The following is a 20,564-nucleotide window of genomic DNA, read 5'->3' as shown; positions in this document are numbered from 1 at the left end:
AATTTGATGCCTAGTTTATATGGAATACGCGTATTAAAAATTATTAGTGTTTAAATTTTCAAAATAAGAAAAAGGTGAAGAAATTTTTTTTTAAAAAAAGAATGAGTCAACTTTGGGTAATTCTGATTTGTGACCTCGTCGCTGCCTAAATCCTTGAATTTACAAAGCGTTGACTACAAATATCTAATGCATGTAATTTCGTCACTGAATTTGAATTTAGTTAGTATTTGAGTAATTTATTATGGTTACTTGCTCTTGAATAAATCAATCAAAGGACTCATTCTAAATGTAATTAAACTATCTATCTAATACTAAGATTCAAGGAGAAGATTCAACTCATGCATTTACCCAGGAAAACAAAAAAGGCTACCCAAGTAAATAAGGGAATACCTTTGACTCTTCATGATGGGCCGATCCTCACCAACCATAACTAGAAGCCGATATACAGATAATGGGCCGTATCGACGTGTTGGAAAGAAAACGGAGTTGCAAGGGCATTTTCGGAATTTGATTCGTCTCGGAGCGCCGGAGCCGATACAGCTTCCAATGCAGCCACCGGAGGTACGGATATAACTTACGGTCAGTTGATTCAGTAACTCTCACCAATCGATTTTACAAGGAATCAACTCAGAGAGAAATCGCAAATCGGATTTACTCAATCTCACTAGCTACATCTCTCTCAAGAATGGGAATCAGATCATCTTTACAGATTCAAACGTACACTGTTATTGCAGCGAAAACAAAGTCGGTGATTGGTAAACCCTAATATCCTTGCACGTGTCAAGTGTCACGTGTGAACAACTACTAATGCCCTTCTTTGAGACCCTCTCTCTCAACGAGAAGTTTCATAGTATAGTGACGCTAAAAAAACCAGCAAAATATGGAAAATAAATTCATGATGATTTCATTCATACTCCAAACCAATAATAATCTCACAAATTTAACTTAAAATGAATAATCACATCTCCAAGAAGAAAAGGAAAAAAATTGATTCTTCATGAATCATAACCGTAATATGGAATGTCTAGATCTAAACTATGCTCCGACGAAATAAATTTTCTTGTTGGAATTTAATCTTATTGAATTGACAAAAAGATATGTGACCACTTTTAGCGGGTAAATTTATATCAAAAATATAGACAACGGATGAAACACATACTATTGTATTAACTGTTTTGGTTCCATATTCTAAAATTTGTGTATTTGAATTACATAATTGTGACTCCAAAGTTGAAAGTTGAAATATAATTAGAATTCTCCATGGTTTTAAGAATATTGATATTTAGTATATTGTTTTGGGTCACAATTATAATTACCGTAAATCATTAGTGGGGTGTGTGTGTTTTTGTGAAATTAGTGTGGAAGTGGTCAAGTATGGGGTTTAGTGGTGCTCCTATAATTATTGAGAAAATCAGGTAAAACATGCGCTCAAATCAAATAATTAAGAAAAAATGCTAAGAAAAAGTGAACTACTAAATCTTTTGTAATACGTGAAAATCCAAAAATAAAAAATAAATAAATCAATATTCTTGACCCAAGAAAAAACAAAATTCAATATTCCAAACAAAAGGAGTGTGAAGGGTTAAGCATGCACATGTTGTTTTGTCCTAAGGGCTTTAAACTGAGCAGCAATTTGGTCGTAATCAGGAAGCTTAGGATGAACATGTTTTGGTAATAATCTTCTTCTTACTTCTTCTTCTTCTTCTTCATTCTTCACTCTGAACACATTGTATACAATATGGTAACAATTTGGTGAAGATCTTCTCTTTCGACCAATCCTTTTTTGCCTCTTATAGTACCTTAAACTTTCCATGTCCTTAAACCCTCTTGGTGATAATGATGATGATGATAATAATGATGATCTCTCATCTTCACTACTTTCTCTGAATCTGAATACTCTCTGATCTCTTCCCACTTGTGTCTCCTCTATATGATCATCCTCCATTGATATCTCTTCTTTGCTCTTCTCTTCTTCCACATCCGTGAGACTAAATTTATACACTTCCGGTGGCTCATCATCAGAGCAAGTATTTAAATCCGAATACATCTTTTTCTTCTCTTCCTCTTCATTTACCTATAAATATACAAGTCCAAAAGAATTATGACTCCAAGAAAACTATAATCTATATAAATCTTGATATATACAACAACAACAACAAAAAGAAAAAACAAATCACCTGTTTCTCAATTTCAGGTGTATATTCCAGCCTTAACATTTCTAAACGGAGACCAGTTTCATTTGCTATTTCATCCAAAAATTTGGACTGTGAATCCTCAGATACCGAAGTTACCGACAGTTTCTCTTTGATCTGCGGATTCAGCTTAAATTAAAGTGCGAAAAAAAAGGATAAAGATATATGTGTGAATGAATATGTATTTAAACCTGGAAGTTAACAAAGTTTCCTTGGAGAAGCTGAAGAGCTTTTGTTACATAGTTTAGACCGTAACGTTGAACAAAGAGCTCTCTGATGCTAATTAGCTCAGGTAATTCTCCACACCTCGCAGAGGCAAACACAAGACTCGAAACTGCTTCGTTAATCTCGTCATTAAGCAATTCTCTGCAATTTTAGAATTTATCGAATTAGTGTTTAAATTCTTGAAAAAAACAGAGAATCAACGTAAACACACACACAAAAAAAAGGGATAACCTGTGTTTTCTAATGGAGGAGAAATGGAGAAGGATAAAATCAGAGAAATGAAGCAACAAATCGTAGATTGAAATCGAGTTTTCGACGAGGAAGAGCTGTTTGGTGCGAAGGCGAGCTCGTGTGTGGTCATTGATTCGGATGAAGAGAGCAATGTCGTGACGTAAATGTCTTGAAATTGCGTATTTCTTGTTCTTGAGTAGCTTAAGACGAGACTGAAGCTGCTGCAACAATTTCTTACATTTGGAAGCTTTTCGCCATCGACGGAACAAGAAACCAAACATGATTAGACTCAGTTTGAGAGCAAGACAGAGAGAGAGTCAGAGAGAGTGGGGTTGTCACATTACTTTATGGGAGAGTGGCCATTGACGGTTATTATTTGCCTCCATTTTTTTAACTGCCTTATATCAATCGAAAAAGGCTCATTAGTTATATTGGGGTTTAAATCCAATAATTGGGCCGGGAAAGAGCATGGCCCATATAAGTTGAAAATGCATGCATTTACGATTTCTTGTTACCCAAGCAAGTAGCACATACTAAAGGGGTTAATACTTTTACAGAAACAAACCGCTTGATTGATCCACAGATTATTTGAGAGCAATCACTATGCTCTTAACACATCAAATCCTTTTGTTTTCACCTCGGTCCAGGTGAGAATCCAGAATCAGGAGATAAGCTAACCTCAATAGAATCTTTGAATAAATCACTCGACTCCCTTGTTTCCTTGCAATTTCAGACTCCAAACACTCTTTTAGCTCCATCAAAACATATGGCATTGTCGGTCTACGATTCGAGGTATAGTTTACACAAGCCATAGCCAACTCCACAGCCTTCCACACACCGTTTGTATCAAAATCTCCCATCAGTTTCGGGTCAATAATTTTCCTAATGTCTCCTTCCATGAGCATGAATCCAACCCATGCTGTAATGTGAGATTTCTCTCGGTTTGTATCAATTACAGGCTGGTTTGTGATGATCTCTAATAGAACTACACCAAAGCTGTAAACATCACTCTTCTCGCTTAGCAAGTTTGTTCTATAGTACCTGCAAAGAGTATTAAAGACATTACATTTTCATATTCTATATTTGATAAGATAATTGATTGAATTTACTCACTCAGGGTCTAAGTAACCAGGCGTTCCTGCAACGGCTGTTGATACATATGATTCACCATCGACCGGGGAAGATCTAGAGAGCCCAAAATCGGCTAGTTTTGCTTGAAACTGCTCATTCAACAATATGTTAGTAGTTTTCACATCTCTATGGACCATAGGAGGTATACTTCCATTGTGTAGATATTCCAGTCCTGTTACAATAAAGGGTTGTTCTATTAGGCATGTCAAATTTCATTTAGACATAGAAATCAGAATATAAGCAAAGAAGTTTTGTTGTTTCATAACCTTGTGCTGCCTCCATTGCTATTTGCATTCTGTTTTCCCAAGTTAGAACATGTCCACCGCGTTTGCCTATACTGAATTTCGATTGATTTTTGTTGAGTTTTCCATCATATATAGCAGAATCTCTTAGTGAAAGTGTTTACCTGACATATTCTCCTTCAAGTCTCCATTTGCCATGTACTCATAAATCAAAGCCAAGTTATCTCCATCATCACAGTAACCCACAAGTCCCACCAAATGTCTGTGATGAACTCTTAAAAGAAGTTCTACCTAAGAAGGATCATAGAATGTTTATTAGATACTTACTAAACAAAAGAGTAATTGATTTATGACACTACTTCTCTATTAAAGTTACCTCTGCTTTGAAATGTTTATAATTATGATCAGCTGATGAATGAAAGAGCATTTTCACAGCTACTTGAGTATCAGTTAAGTTTCCATGATACACTCTTCCATAGCCTCCTTTACCAAGAACTCTCTCAAAGTTATTTGTCATCTTTAGTATCTCAGAATACGTGAATCTCCGCTCCTTTGTTCCGATTGATTGATTGGATGATCTTTTCTCACTATTTACGCTACTAGGAGCTAATACAATGGTAGAAACAAAATCAAACGGATCAAATATAAAAAAAAAATCCGTTCCCTCTTACATTACTGCTAATACCTGATGCAATGATTATACCTTCACTACTTCTCTTTCTTTTCCTTGCAACAATGAAACATATGGTGAAAATAGCTAGTAAAGCGATCACACCAGCCACAGATTCTGCGATAGCAACCAAAGGAAACTCTCTACCCGGTTTTTCATCTATACTACAATCATTGAAAGTGAGATGGGAAATAAAAAAAGAAGACAAAGAAGAGGAGATTAGTAACACTAAGGAGAATGAAACTGAAAATAAGTTTTATGAGTCAGAAGAAAAACATAGTAAAGTTGTGAAAACATCTTACATTAGTGTTAGAGATTTGTTCTTTATCCTTTTCTGAAGAGAATCTGGAATTGTGAGATTGAGCTTGGGGTTACCACTTAAGTTTCTGCGAGTAAAAAAGAAGGAGTCTTTCAGAAACAAAACAAAGGAACAGAGAAAGCAAGAATTCAATAGCAGAAACTCACACGAGTGTCAACATCTTCATATCAGCAAGAAAATCTGGAATCTCTCCTGATAAATCATTATTTGATAAATCTCTGTCCATTGTAAGGGAGAAAAGAAAAACTTTTTGAAGAGGTAATATATCAAATAATTAAGTTTATTTGTCTTTTAATAGTTTCAGATGCTTACAGATCTCTCAGTTGTATAAGATTAGCTACATCAGGTGTTATGGTACCGTTCAATCCACTCGCTGTCAAATTCCTAAAGTTTTAAAGAGTCAGATTTTTTACGAAACCCCAAAACAAAAACAAAAACTTATAAAATATAAACAAAATGAATTATAATAAAAAAACATACAAGGATATGATCAGAGGTTGATCAGAGTCCAAATAAAGGCAATTTACACCTTCCCATCGATATATTTGAGGAGAACATGGATCTCCTTGCCAACTTATCTTTTTGCTCAATCCATATGTTTTCTTGATGTTCAGCATTGCAGAAACTGATACTCAAAAAAAAAAACAAAAAAAATTAAGAGGTTTCTTGAATTAATATAAAGGTTGTAGGAAAAATTAAGGAGGTTAATTGGATCGAGTATTTTAATTGATTCGGAAATCCAAACTAAAAAAATTATGTGCTATTTTGAAATCCTTGTTAAAATGTGTTTCTATTCGATTTATGATTATAGGTTACTAAAGCATAGCTAATATTTGTTGCTATTCAGTTCATGATTTACGAATTCAAGTTATGGATTTTAACAAATACAAAATACAAAATTTTACACGCATTATAGTTATTTGGAAATCTACATGAATTTCGATTTCAAAATTCCATGTGGAGATGTCAAAAAAAAAAAAAAAAAATCCATGTGGGTAGAAAGTATTTTAAACAAAATTAATAAACCCTCCTGAAACTTAAAACAAGAAAAAGGTAAAAGGAATGGGTTTATAAATGAAATTTACCTTCATCTTGGTATGTTTCGAGCAATGAATTTTCAACAACTGTATAAACCTCAAGCGCATTGATAAGTGGAGGAAGAGTAGAGTTTTCGGTCATTGTAAAAGTGAAACTGAATTTCCCATCTGAAGAACTCAAAGCTGTTGGACTAAAGATTGTTGTGACGTTCAGTTTGCGAGGTCTAAAGAGATTTTCCCAAACCTGGTCACCATTGAAAGTAATGTTGAATTCTCTGATCTCATAAGAACGAAGATTCTGGATTTCTGCAAAATGCATGTATATATATGATTTTGCATTGATGTCGCCTAGATCCCACCATATGTTGAGAGGGTGAGTAGCATTTGCAGGAATAATTGCGGAGTTTGCCACATTTTGAGGTACATTGTAGGCATTGCTCTTTGTATCGACCAGAAGATCGGTGCTTAACGACACCGTTTCATTCTCTCTAAATGGAACCCAAACTCGGTCATGGAAATCTTCATCATACCTAAAGAGACAGAGACAAAGAGGCATCAATTTGTTAATTCAACTCAATATTATATGGTTTATTATTTAGTGTATGAGTTTGATTGATATGTTGGATTAAAAATAGTGTATTAGCGAAATAGTAAAATAATGGAACAACGAATACAATTTCTATTTGACCATAACTTTTGCAGAATGACATTACAACGTTAAAACTGTTTTTAGGATTAATCACATTTTTAATTATATTTTTAACACGTACATAATAACATACAGTCATTTTTAATGAATAGTAAGAAAATAACAGAAATACATTTTCAAAACATGAAAAACTGTTATAACTTTCATCACCTATATTTTTTTTCAAATGAACCAACAACCTTAAACAAGCTAAACTTTAGCGTTAAGTGTAAATGCAAACCGAAGGAAACGTTAATTAACTACACAAAACTTTTCTCCTTATGTTTGCAGTTGCATTTTACAAAACTTTTAATGGAAAACTGAAAATGCTTCCTATATCAAATATATAAATTGTTATTTTGAGCAATTTTATCTTTCATGTGAACGCAAACGCAAAAGTTGTGTTTGAAACGCATTCTAACCTGAGAAACGATGGAGTGTGTGGAAAGTAAATTCTCGCGAACGACATCAACGATCCACTTTGAGTGACGTAAGTATCATTGTTCAACGGACGAAGTTCCAACGATGATATAAACGGTGTCGTTTTTCCTGTTTTGACAAGACAAACTTGAAGCCGGTCTTGTGTTAGAGCATGGATCATCTCGTAGATCGAAGCATTTGCTACTCCTTCCAATATAACAGAAGTCCATTTGTTAGGACCAATGTGAAGATCAAACTTAGGGATTTGATTCAAACCGTCGTAGTTCCCATACACAAAAGTTCCTCTAATCAAATATTTGCTATGCGCTGTGAGGTTGAAGTTGTAACAGTTTCTCTGACCTTCAGGGAAGCTTCTTAAGGTCCAAGTCTGTTGCTGAAACAGTGTCGTGTATGATTCTTTGATCTTCCCAATTAATCCACTGTCGATATAATTCGTGTCTGATATGTATGTTATATTCGTTGTCTTCTCCGTATAGGTTGCGTTCTTAGGGATTAATCCACAATCTAAGCTGATGAATCCTGTTCATGAAAATATTATAATCAGAGAGACAGAAAAGTTTAAGGTATATTAAAAGCATCAAGCTTTAGCGAAAACAGATTAAGAACCTGATTGATCTTGAGCTTGGACTGATTGAAGAATGCCTAAAGCAATGATCAATAAAAGCAAAAACCCATTACGAGATTTCATGTTTTTCCTTTTAAATCTTCGACATTTAGATTAATCAGTATTTTGGCAGAAATCAAACAAAAATCCAAGGAAACAGAATGAAACAAAGGGAGATAGTTGCACAGAGTCTTGCTCTGTTAAAATAATCTCAAGCTGTCTTTCACAAAGTCAAAAACTATTACAACGAAAGGGCAATATTATTAGGGAACCAATCATAATTTTTACTAATTTAGAAACGAATCCATAGTTTTCCATAGGAAAAAAAGTATATAGGAAAAGAATCCCAATTTCCATAATTTTTTACTCTATACTCTATAGCATTAGTTCTTACAAATCTTGACTTGTTTTTATTTCTCACCTTGTTGAATATCGTTTTGAATATTTGAAAAGGAAAAATATCACTAGAATGAATTGAGTCAATTTTAGATAATTGAGGCCCTGGATAGTTATTGATGTCTATAACAAATTTATTCGGTTTCGATTGCAGTTTAAATGCGCAATAGACACACCTTTACCAATTAATAAAAAAAAATTGTTTATAACATCACCTATGACCTAACCAAAAAAAAAATGTATAAAAGATTAAAAGTGCTTACAAACAAACTAAAGATATACCATTAGCACTACATTAACTAACTTAAATCGGTTTGGTTAGGTTCAAAACTGTTTGTTTTAAATAAAATTTAAATTAATTTAAATATAATATGATATCATTAAATCAGAATTATGTTTTAATTATGTATATTTTAGTTTAATATATTTAATTTTAGTTTTTATCGGATTTTCAACTGTAATTAATTTTAAAATTTGGAAAATATTTGTATTTTATTAATGGTTTTTAATCCTGAATTGACAAAAATGATTTTAATGTATGTGTAATAAGATTTAAATCATCCTAATATTGTGATTTTTTTATTAATAAAAATTGTAAAAGTAAAAACTACAATTTTATTGTAAAAAGTTGTGTTTTTAAAATCGGACAGAACCGACGGTCCGACCAGATTAGACTGTGAATTGAAAGTTTAGCCAAATTGGATTAATACTAAAACACATAAAAAGTTAAATCGGTTAAAACCCGGAGTAAACTACCAAAAAATTGGAAACTGATTGAACCGACAAACCATATCAAACCGGATTCAATTAAAAAATGCTTAAATCGTTATTTTTTGTCTTTTTTAGTTTTTACGTTGATTGTTGTTTAATAAAGTTTTTCCAAACAATATAATTATTGAAGAATTTAATTTAATATTTAATTAATTATAGGTTGTAAAATATTATCAAATTTGGTTGAACTTAATGGAACCATATTAATGCATGACCCAATAGCTTTTCGGTTCGGTCACCGGTCTGATTTTAAAAACAAAGGCAGAAAGAGAAATATACTTTATATAAGAAAGATAAATTATTCTCACAACACTCGAATAGTATTGTAAGAAAATCTCTATTCCACAGCCACAAAAATATATATAGAAAGAAAAACAAATCACAATTTGATTGGTTCAGTTTTAATGTTGTAGAGAGAAATACGGTAGTGCACAGCGCTGAGCAGTCACGGTTTCCCTATCTTATTGCTAGTCCTCTTTTTTTTTGTTTGGTTCAAATATTGCTAGTCCTCTAGACCAACTTTGTTGCAAGTTTTAGTCTTCGGCCTATAAAAACATCATCCTATACTACCATGGTTTCAAACTACAATCATAAGTCGTTTTAATTATAAGTTCTTAAGGATTTTTTTTATATATTAGAAAGTTGCAATGGTAACCGAGCGATCGAATTCAATCATTCTCTTTTCCATTCTTGTACTTGTTTTGGTCTTCTCTCCAATCCTTCCATGTCAAGCAGCTCGAGTGCAATTCGATGGTAAGCTAATAAGTTTTGAAATAATTACAAAATTATAACGATTTTACTTAGGTGAAATTCATTTATTTATTATTGTGACAGCTGAAGGGCGTATGTTGCTGAAAGAACGGGCACCGGGCCGCTATTGCCCGGCTTGTGTGTGTTGTGCACCAGCTCCAAAAGATGGTTGCTGCCCATGCATTTGTCGATGAACCAACGAGACTGCAATTTTGACAGCCTGTGCCTTTGAGGTGTTTGATATGTATAGACTCTTAATATGTTGCCCCCGAAAAAAAAAACTCTTAATATGGGTGTATGAATAAGCAAATAAAAAAGCTTAGTAAAAAAAAAAAGCTTAGACTCTGATGATTCAGACAATTGTACCTTATTATACTAATTTATTCCTTAACTTTTGTTTATTCTGATATCCATGGTTTAGGACACAGAACTGCATTAAATGGTTTGCCATAGCTTAAGAAATTATGCGTCGGTCTAGTGATTTAGGCCCTATATGGGACCTGTTGACTTCTCATTTGTACACACACACAAAGAGATTTTGAATCCCAAATTGGACTGTGGAAAAGTCGTCTTCGAAAAACGCATATAAATACATATTAATCCCCTCTATACTCTAATACCACAACCCATAACAAAAGCAGAGCATCAATGTCGTTTCACAGTGGAAAATCCATCTTTGTGAAGCTCACCTTCTTCTCTCTGCTACTTCTTCTTCCCTTATCACAAAGCAACGCTACTCGTATCCCTTCGATCCCGAGAGGTAATTCAAGTTATTAATCATCTATATATACACCATCATAATTCTAATGGAATGTTTTGATGAAGAATCATCTACAAGTCGCTTGGTATATATTTTCAGGTCCTATTGGCCCGAGAAGACCGATTTGCCCGGCTTGTGTGTGTTGCCAGCCAGCGCCGCTAGGAAGTTGCTGCAGATGTTGTGCTTCTCCTATCGTCACTCAAACACGTCACCACCCTCAGTCTTCATGAACATATATCATCTAAAAAGCTTGATGATTTGGTAGAAAGAAGAGCAATAATAAAGAGTCTTGTCCATGTTTCTGTTTCTATGCCTAATAAAAAATTAATAATAAAGATTAGTTTCAAAGTCAACATGAGTTCCATTTTTCGAGCATTGACCAACACTTTAATTTATGTGAAATATTGATAGTCTACTCTTCTCTATATGTGTAACAAAAAAAAAGAAAATTGAGGGTATTCACGTAGTAAATAAATAAAACCTATCAATTAAAAACCAAATATACATCAAATCAGCAGAACGGCGACAACTTGGACAGCTTCGGGCCTTAGGCGACGTATAAGCCAATAATTAATACTAAGCGATAAAAAAAAACATGTAAACCCTTTTTCTTTAATCCAAATCATGTGAATTCACTATAATTGAGATTAATAAATCATATAATTAACTAACTTCTTTAAGTCTGTAACACATACGACATGATTGTTAAGGATCCTGAAGATTTTTTTTTTTGGATTTTTCTGATCCACAGTTTCGAGGTTGTGGAGTAGACCGACTGGATCGTACCGAGGACTAGAAACACGTGCTTGCATCCCAATAGAACAGAAACGATGTCGTTTACTCGGAAACCCCAATATGGGATCGTTTGGTTTAGTGTCCAAGACAAAATCGTGTAAGAAAGTATTACTTTGTTATTAAAACACCGTTTTGCCCGTCTTTCGTGTGTTGCGAGCCAGCACTGCTAGGAATTTTCTGCATATGTTGTTCATCTCCTAACATCACTCTTTACTTAGTAATATACAAATAAGATCTATTAATTAATTAAAGACCAAAACTCATCAAATCAAATCTACAGAACGACGACAACTTGGACAGCTCCGGTCCCTTGTAAGCCACGCATCAATACAAAAACGATGAAAAACATGTCCACACTTGTTTAAACGCGTAATCTCATGATCATCTTCGTACTCTTCCAAACAAATTGGACAAATACGTTTACCACACCCTTCTCCTTCTGCTTTTTCGATATCTTTAAACATTAAGATTTTCGTCTGTCCCGTTTCGATGTCTTGTTGAGGCTGTGGAGTTTGGTGAATTGTATCGGGAGGTAATACCGAGGGACTAGTTCGATTGTGTTGATCACAGATATCCATGATCATGGCGATGATAATCATAATGACGTAGATGATGAGAATATAAACTATATCAATTATATCTGAAGACAAAGAATAAACTTAGAAGAAGATGATAAACATTGTTCATATATTCATTACTTGAGTCATTACAATACTCATAAGCTCATATTTATACTAGAGAATGATAAAACCCTAGACTTAAGGACAGATGGCAGAATTAGGCGGAAACATCTTGATCTAAGGCTGAGAATCGATTGCAGGTTTTGATCTTGTCTTCTACACCTGTACAAGTCTTCACAGCCTTGTCCTTTTGTTCCTTTTGTATAAACACTCTACTTTTGTGACAGAGCAAGTTAGCTGTTAAAGGCATTTCTTCATTTAAAACCGTATTGGGCTTTTGTTGAACTTGGCCCAACAACCCTAAGTTCTCACTTCTTGATGCTTCGTCGTTTTGACAACGAGAGAGAATTTCTGATGCATTTGCAGGCTTTGATTCTCCTATAGCCCCTCTCAAACTTGGTGTGGAATATTCATCAACACCAAGTTTGTAACGCAGAGAGCAAGTTAGCCGTTAAAGGCATTTTTTTATTTAAAACCGTATTGGGCTTTTGTTGAACTTGGCCCAACAACCCTAAGTTCTCACTTCTTGATGCTTCGTCGTTTTGACAAAGAGAGAGTCTCTGATACATTTGCAGGCTTTGATTCTCCTATAATATCCATCTTCACGCTACGGTTTCGTTTGTTACTACAGGAGAAATATCAAAACAGATTTTTTATTATTTATAAATATATGTAGAATTTGATATCAGAATATTTTCTATTATGATAGAATTTTGTTTTCCAATTTTCCTTCTTGTTTTTGGATAATCATGTGAAAAGAGTGAAATATATCATTAAAATTAATTATAGTAATAATAATTAAATAATCTCATGAATAAACTAAACTAATTTCTCCAAGTATGTAATCACAATTTAAGGATCCGGTCAAACGTCATCGTGCAGAACTTTCTGGTAAATTGTGGAAACCGAACGTCAAAAATAATTAAAACCTCCCAACACTTGCTTGCGTATCAAGAGAACCGTAACGGTGTCGTTTAACGGTAAAACCTCTATAATGGATTTTTTAGTTCAGGTTTCTTATAATGCCCTTGTAAAGAAAAAGCTGTAAAACCTCTATAAAAATTAAAACTCTGATTGGTAAATATTGTGGGTATAGGTTGTGAAAATAGGTTTTTGATTGTAGAGATTTGAAGACAATATTATTAATCATTTGAAATCAGTTATACGTAAAGTTAATTAACGCATCTAGACTTCTTCATAAAGTTTGGGATGTAAATCGAAAAGACTATACTAAAAACTTTTGATACAATATGTAAAATTAGAAAGATGAGATTGACTGATATTTTTAAAAAATTATAAACAAACAACACCAAATCACATTTTATTATCTTATATATCAAATAGAAATTTTATTGTAGTTTCAAAGTCAATTGTTTTCTTGAGTCTGACTTTAACCTTTGTCCAAAACCTTAATTAATGCCACCTATTGAGGTACTATTCTACACGGAAAGAGTTGAATTGATTATACAAAAACATAACTAAAATCAAGGAGATGTTGATCGTTGAATTTGAATCAATGGTTTGAAACGCTAAATTTTTTTGTTTTGAATTGAATTGAAAATAACTATATTTTATATTCAAACTAAGTGACTGAACGAACCCATGTACAAGACAAGACTGATCCATTAATTTTGACTAAAACATCATCAAAATTCCCCATGGCTGATAGCCTGATAACAACAAAACATGGACCAACATCAAGCAAATCGTTTCATTTGCAGCCATGGTTTTATCTTCTGTATCTAACAAAGGTAAGGAGACGCATCCGAGTGTTACACAGTATTGATCATGTCCGAAAACCATGTGTATTTATATGGTTTTGTTCCATGTATCATCATAAATCTATTTTAAGTAAATAAAGTGTTGTTTTGTTTCCAGAGACGGCCACGTGGCTCATAAGGTAGTTCCAGACCATGGGTTCCAGAGACCACTCGAGCATCCACAGAAAAGCTGCACAGATACCACCGAGCCGGGACGAACTTCTCTAGTATTGTTCGTGGGAAACGCGAGACCAGAGTAAGAAGAGACCACAGCCTCGGACGAGGCCACGGTTTTGTCTGATTGTGAATGTCGTGTTTGTTGCGTATTGATGAGGAGTCGTGCTCAGACAAGAACAGTCTTTCTCACGTAGATGTAACTCCTACATTTTCCCTACGAAGACATGTTATACACGGCACGTGCACGTGCTTGCATCCCAATAAAACCCTAACGACGCCGTTTACTTTGAAACCCTAATATGGGAACTTTTGATTTAGTGTCAAAACAAAATCGTGTAAGCACGTGTTACTTGTAATTAAACCACCGGTTTTCCCGACTTTTGTGTGTTGCGAGCCAGCGCTGCTAGGAGTTTCTGCAGATGTTGTGATTTGTGAATCTCCTATCATCAATCTTTAGTCTCAATCTCCATGAAAAAAAAATAACATTAAGAAGCTTGACTCAGTGGAAAGACTAATAATAAAGAGTCTTTTTAGTCCATGTTTATGTTTCCATGTCCTATTAGAAAAAATCTAGCTTCAAAGTTAGCTCTGATTAATGTAAAACTATTAATAGCTTACGTTCTAATAGAGTAACCAAAAGATATCACAATATTTACATATAAATAAAATCTATTAAATTAATTAATTAAAGACCAACACTCATCAAATCAAATCAACAGAACGACGACAACTTGGACAGCTCCGGTCCCTTGTAAGCCACGCATCAATACAAAAACGATGAAAAACATGTCGGCACTTCTTTAAACGCGTAATCTCATGATCATCCTCGTACTCTTCCAAACAAATTGGACAAATACGTTTACCACAGCCTTCTCTTTCTTCTTTTTCGATATCTTTAAACATTAAGATTTTCGTCTGTCCCGTTTCGATGTCTTGTTGAGGCTGTGGAGTTTGGCGGATTGTCTCGGGAGGTAATACCGAGGGACTAGTTCGATTGCGTTGTGCACAGACGATGGCGATGGTGAAGATGATGCCGATCAGACTGATCAACAACCACACAAGGGCTAAAATTTCATTCATATTCATCTTCACGGTACGTTTTCGTTTGTTACTAGCAAGATGATGAATATGAAAAACAGATTTTTTTTAACTTATAAAAGTATATATAGAATTTGATATCAAACTTCCTATTAAGATAGAGTTTTGTTTTCCTTTCCTTTTCTTTTTTGGATTTCTAATCATGTGTAAAAGGTGAAAATTTCTCTTTAAATATATTAAATTAATAAAAATAATAATAATATCATGTCATGAATAAACTAACCTAACTTCTCCAAGTAAATCATGAATATACAATCAAAAGTTATTTTGCAGTGGAACCAAACGTTACAAAAATAATAAAAAAACCTAGCTCCTAAAACGTGTTTATGTCTCAAGAGAATCCTAAGAGCATCCGCAACGCGAGTATTTACTTAGGTCTCTAGCAATTTTTTTAATTAAAAAATACAAGTAGAAGAGAAAATTTGCTGGAGACGTTTTTTTAATGGGTACCGGTGGAGACGTTTCTTCCCTACTTTTAATATTAAAAAAATTGGGAAAAAACCAAATTACTGTATTTGCATTGCGAATGCTCTAACGACGTCGTTACTTAAAAACCCTAACTAGGGATTTTTTATCAAGTTTCGGATAATGTCTTTATAAATAAATAAAAACTATATATAAAACTTAAGATTTTGATTGGTAAAGATTGTGATTGTAAGCTTTTGATTATAAAGATTGTTACACACATTTGGATGTAGTTACACATAAAAATCAATTATGGCATCTACATCTCTTTATAAATTTGGAATGCAAATCTAGGATATAACATTAAAAGCTTTCGATATAATATGTAGAGTAGAACTAAGGTGAGCTCGATTTTTTTTTTTTTTACAAGAACACCAAAATATATTTTATCATATTATCGTAGTGTATGTGCATATATATTTATATGTATTGTATCTAAGAAAGTTATTATTTTATCGAATTTGTTAAAAATCTTACATAGACCTAACTCAAATCGGTAAAATTTATTATTTGATCAAATATTAATATTAACAAGTTTTATGTAATTTCAAAGTCAATTGTTTTCATCAGTTTGACTTTAACCGTGGACCAAAACCTTAACTAACGTCAACTACAGTAAAAATATTATAAATTAATAGTGTTAAAACTTTGATATTTTATTAATTTATAGAATTATTAATTTTAAAAAAGATTTTTTTATAGATTATAAACTTTAAAACATTTTTTCTAAGATTAAAGATGAGTTCAAAAAGTTTTTCATTTTAAATAATAAAAAATTTTACTAAACTCATATTTTAGTAGATTATCTTACTTATATGTTTATATTCCCTCCGAATTTATTTAATTGTCGTTTTAAGATTATGCACACAGATTAATAAAATATTAATTGTATTAGTTTTTTTTTTCTTTTTTAACCTTCCATTTTATTCATCTTCATTCTTCCTCCTTAACGAGGCATCATTTATTAATTGTATTAGTTTTTCAATATAAAAACATCATTAATTATTTATTTAAACACAATTCAACCAATAATAAAACAAATTGCATAATAAAAATAATTTTAAAAAATAAAAAAATTAATAAATATTGCATTGAAAACTGAAAACGACAACTAATTTAAAACAAACAAAATTTTCTAAAATGACAACTAATAAAAACGGAGGGAATATTAGATTTAATTTATGGTAATTATTAATTTATGATATCAATGGGACCATATATTTACATAAGAGTTTTGTTAAAACTATTATCTTATTCTCTTATTGAATTGTATCATAATTTGAACCGATCCAATTCCAAACCATAAAAAATTATTAATTTACAGAGTTTATTAATTTAGCAAATATTAATTTATTAATTTATAGATTTTGTACTGTATTGTAGTATTTCTCTACAAGGAAAGAATTGAATACATGCATTATACCCCAAACAAAACCAAAAAAAAAAAGACAACAAAATGAAGGAGATACTGATCATTGACTCATTGGTTTTAGACGCTATGTTTTTTTTTTTTTTTTGGAATTAAAAAGAACTATATTTGATATTCAAACTTACAGAACAGAATGAATCCATGTACAAGAAAAAGATTAATACATTAACCTTGACTAAAACATCGTCGAAAATCACAATGGCTGATAATAACAAAACATGGACCAACTCAAGCAAACCCTTTCATTTGCAGCCATGGTTTTATCTTCCGTATCAAACAAAGGTAAGGAGATGCAACTGACTATATGAGTGTTACAAACTATTGATTATGTCCAAAACCATGTGTACATATATATGGTTTTGTTCCATGTACCATCATCAATTTTAGTAAACAAAGTGTTGTTTTGTTTGCAACATATCAAATATATATGAACTCTTACATCTCTTCATCGATTCTCCAAAAGAATAATCATATAGAAACATGCAAAGGCAAAGATCTATTCGTCTCTTTAATTAACTACTTAGCTGGACTTTGACTGATCATTTCTCTAGAAAAACTAAGCTTCTAGGCAATGGCGAATAATCAATCAAAGGACAAGAAAAAGGGTCTTAACTCTTCAGGTTTCCTTGTTTTTATCTTCCTTGGACAAGACCACTAAACACTTGGCTGTTTCCAGCAAGAGTTGCCTCCCATTCGATGGAAGACAAGAGTATCTGCGAGAGCGATATAACCACTTGCTTCATGTTTGGTCTAAGAATCGGATCATCATCTACGCATTGCTTTGCCAACATAGCAATCTGTCCACAAAAATAATTCATTCACAATTGAAAAGTCAAACGGTTACTACAATTTTCATCTACTAAGCATTTGTTTCTTAGTTTACCTTGAATAAACAGTCGTGTGGGTATAAATCCATCATGTTGGGATCGACAAACTCCTTCAAACTCGACATGTTCATAGAGTCTGGTGAGTTCTTAAGAGCTGTTAACATCTGCAATGGTAAAAGACAGCCAAAGAAACGGGCCTTGCCAATGAGTATTTCATCAAAGAAGTGTAATGGTTCAATATCTGTAAACTCCAAGAGCTTACAATAGATGCCAATGGACGTCTTTCTGGATTCTTAGTTCCCATTGCCTCTGTTCTTATAACAGCTTCTCTTCCAGAAATGATCTCAAAAAGAACAACACCAAAGGCATAAACATCACTTTTCGAAGTAGCATGACCGTCACTTAGATATCTGCAGAGGAATAGACAGAAAAGTCGCAGATAAGAATTCTTGTATAAAAACTGGATGTAACTTCAGGTTTTCAAGTGCTTACTCTGGTGCGAGATAACCATATGTACCAACAACTTTCGTAACAGAAATTTCTCCCTCTCCAGTTTTCTCAACAAGTTTCGCAAGTCCAAAATCCGATATCTACACACATGCAAAGATAAGATTAACTCAATTGTCCTGTATAAGAATCATAACATGTAATGGATTTCATAAGTTGAAGGGACTCAGACCTTAGCCCTGAATGCCTCATCGAGCAAAATATTGCTGGTCTTGATATCTCTATGAACATAATGAGTTTTAGTATGTTCATGAATATATTCTAAGCCTCTTGCTGCGTCAAGTGCAATCTGATTCCTCATTATCCAAGACAGTGGGGTATTGCCTTCAAGAACATCAAGAAATATATCATTATCATCATCATCAACTTCTCGTTATGCCTTGTCGGTATTAGTCTTCTTTACCTTTGCTCTGAGGATCATGCAAATGGCTTTTCAGCATTCCTTTCTGAACATATTCATACACTACGAAAAGCTCGTCATTGGTTGCAGCGTAACCAATCAACTCTACCTTTGACAAGAATAAAAGCAAACCCAAGAATCATAATCTCGAATGATTTAGACGCATAAAGAAGATTACACACAACGAGAATTACCAGATTGGAATGATGAACTTTGCAAAGAACTTTCATCTCTGCTGCAAACTCTTTAGTTTTAGTAGCAGTCATCCTTTTTACAGCAACTTCCTGTGATAGGTTTAATCACATATTACAACGGATAAAGCCATCACAACGACTCAAACTCGCAAATGAAAATGTGACTAATTGCACAAACCTGTTCTCTAAGTAGTCCAAAGTAGACTGAACCATAATTTCCATGACCAAGAAGATTAGAATCAGAAAACCCATCCGTAGCTGCACGGATTTCTTCATAAGTAAACACCATAGGCTTCTCTATCTCAAACATTCCGTCACCAAGAGCTAATACACAAAAGTAAAAAAAATTGTTCAAAAACAAAGTCCTTTTAAGTAGAAACCACAGATGATGAAACCAAAAACTAAACCTTTAGGAATAGCAACAACTTGATGATGGCTCTGAGTTTCACCGTTGGTTTGTCTAAAATCCCCGGATCTGCAGCAGTTATACCGACCAGAACCGCAAAAGAAACCAGACTTCCTAAGGATTTGGAAGTTGTGTCCACCACTATCTTCATCACTTGAATTACAGCTAGATGATCTCAAACAGATACATACAAGTATACACATCACAAGAAGCGCAAGCACAACTCCAAGACCACCAACAATCCATATATAAGGCACATGACCACCCTTTGCAGTGTGATTCACCTGATCAGCTTTTCCAAAATTGGAAAACATATATAAAAATGTGAGCTTCACAATACTAAAAATAGAAACTTGAGATTCAGATTAAGACAAAAAGAAAACATAAAATCAAAACCTGAGAGATTGCTATTGGTTAATGCAGGCGCAGGAGAAGGAGCAGAAGGGTTTATCTTCTTCGTCTCATAAGGCTCTCCAGGTACTTGGCAACAACAAAACCAATACATCAAATTGCTATCTTAATACCTATAATTTCTCAAAATTAAAGATTCTTTACCGGAATCAAGCGGGATGTAAATGACATCTCCGGTTGTGATATTATCAGGATTCGAGATTCCGTTAACTTCTTCGATTCGATCCATACTAACACCGAATCGACTCGAGAGCGATTGAACACTGTCTCCAGAGACGGCCACGTAGCTCATAAGGTAGTTCCAGAGACCACTCGAGCATCCACAGAGAAGCTGCACAGATACGACCGAGCCGGGACGAGCTTCTTTAGTATTCTTCGGTGGAAACGCGAGACCAGAGTAAGCAGAGACCACAGCATCGTAGACGTAGCCACGGTTTTGTCTGATTGTGAATGTCGTGTTTGTTGCGTATTGATGAGGTGTCGTGCTGAGACAAGAACAATTTTTCCTCACGTAGATGTAACCGTTGGCGTCTCCGGCGACATCGGCGGTTATGTCTGCCGGTAATGCGTCGAACATGCTTTGGACAACGGAAAATGTTTGATTTTGGTTCGGTTTGAAGGCGAGGAAAGAAGTACAGAGACGAGAAGTGTCGGAGCAATTCATTGGCTTCGAGGACGAGAAATTCGGTAAAGTGACGAGGAAGATGAAGAACGACGTAATCCAGAAACTGGAAGTTGTGAGATTCATTGTGTGAAGAGAAAATGAAAAACCTAACTGAAATCAGAATCGAAAGAAGGGGTTTTTCTTAAGAAGAATGAAAAAAAGAAAGAATCTTAATTTGATGAAATGAAATCGTGAATCGAGATGGGTTTTGATTGATTTTGCTAATGGAGATGAGAAACAAGTAGAAATCAGATGAAATCAGCCATGGGAGGAAGAGTGAAGCTCACACTCTCT

General features: G+C 33.8%; 6 protein-coding genes across 6 annotated transcripts; 2 read left to right on the top strand and 4 right to left on the bottom strand.

The window, feature by feature from the left end:
* Nucleotides 1-1,582: 1,582 nt before the first annotated feature.
* Nucleotides 1,583-2,929, bottom strand: LOC18010593. Its single transcript, XM_024150356.1, has 4 exons — nt 2,649-2,929; nt 2,384-2,558; nt 2,178-2,309; nt 1,583-2,074 (listed from the first exon to the last, which is right to left on the bottom strand). The coding sequence occupies exons 1-4, from the start codon at nt 2,927-2,929 to the stop codon at nt 1,583-1,585; spliced, it is 1,080 nt and encodes a 359-aa protein (XP_024006124.1).
* A 352-nt stretch (nt 2,930-3,281) lies between these two features.
* On the bottom strand, nt 3,282-7,864 carry LOC18010588 (probable LRR receptor-like serine/threonine-protein kinase At1g51860). The gene is given in 14 exon segments (XM_024150450.1): nt 3,282-3,337; nt 3,340-3,689; nt 3,762-3,951; nt 4,046-4,111; nt 4,186-4,312; nt 4,398-4,627; nt 4,725-4,855; nt 4,994-5,077; nt 5,157-5,228; nt 5,323-5,394; nt 5,491-5,635; nt 6,096-6,577; nt 7,158-7,695; nt 7,783-7,864. Coding segments are annotated over 14 exon segments (2,625 nt in total).
* Nucleotides 7,865-9,594: 1,730 nt separating this feature from the next.
* LOC18010395 lies at nt 9,595-9,891 on the top strand. Its single transcript, XM_006392920.1, has 2 exons — nt 9,595-9,700; nt 9,782-9,891. The coding sequence occupies exons 1-2, from the start codon at nt 9,595-9,597 to the stop codon at nt 9,889-9,891; spliced, it is 216 nt and encodes a 71-aa protein (XP_006392982.1).
* Nucleotides 9,892-10,321: 430 nt separating this feature from the next.
* On the top strand, nt 10,322-10,793 carry LOC18010394. The gene is made up of 2 exons (XM_006392919.2): nt 10,322-10,457; nt 10,557-10,793. The coding sequence occupies exons 1-2, from the start codon at nt 10,346-10,348 to the stop codon at nt 10,685-10,687; spliced, it is 243 nt and encodes an 80-aa protein (XP_006392981.1). The 5' UTR covers nt 10,322-10,345; the 3' UTR covers nt 10,688-10,793.
* A 3,778-nt stretch (nt 10,794-14,571) lies between these two features.
* On the bottom strand, nt 14,572-14,955 carry LOC18010725 (E3 ubiquitin-protein ligase ATL15). Its single transcript, XM_006392917.2, has one exon. It carries the CDS (start codon nt 14,953-14,955, stop codon nt 14,572-14,574), a length of 384 nt encoding a protein of 127 aa, XP_006392979.2.
* A 2,307-nt stretch (nt 14,956-17,262) lies between these two features.
* Nucleotides 17,263-20,564, bottom strand: LOC18010382 (lysM domain receptor-like kinase 3). The gene is made up of 11 exons (XM_006392916.2): nt 19,751-20,564; nt 19,592-19,675; nt 19,197-19,487; nt 18,968-19,113; nt 18,790-18,879; nt 18,599-18,704; nt 18,368-18,519; nt 18,181-18,278; nt 17,951-18,098; nt 17,745-17,852; nt 17,263-17,658 (listed from the first exon to the last, which is right to left on the bottom strand). Exons 1-11 carry the CDS (start codon nt 20,352-20,354, stop codon nt 17,494-17,496), a joined length of 1,992 nt encoding a protein of 663 aa, XP_006392978.1. The 5' UTR covers nt 20,355-20,564; the 3' UTR covers nt 17,263-17,493.

The sequence above is a fragment of the Eutrema salsugineum genome, unplaced genomic scaffold, assembly GCF_000478725.1.
Source record: "Eutrema salsugineum unplaced genomic scaffold, Eutsalg1_0 scaffold_7, whole genome shotgun sequence".
Taxonomy (NCBI): Eukaryota; Viridiplantae; Streptophyta; class Magnoliopsida; order Brassicales; family Brassicaceae; genus Eutrema; species Eutrema salsugineum.
This window is presented reverse-complemented; position numbering and strand designations above follow the sequence as displayed.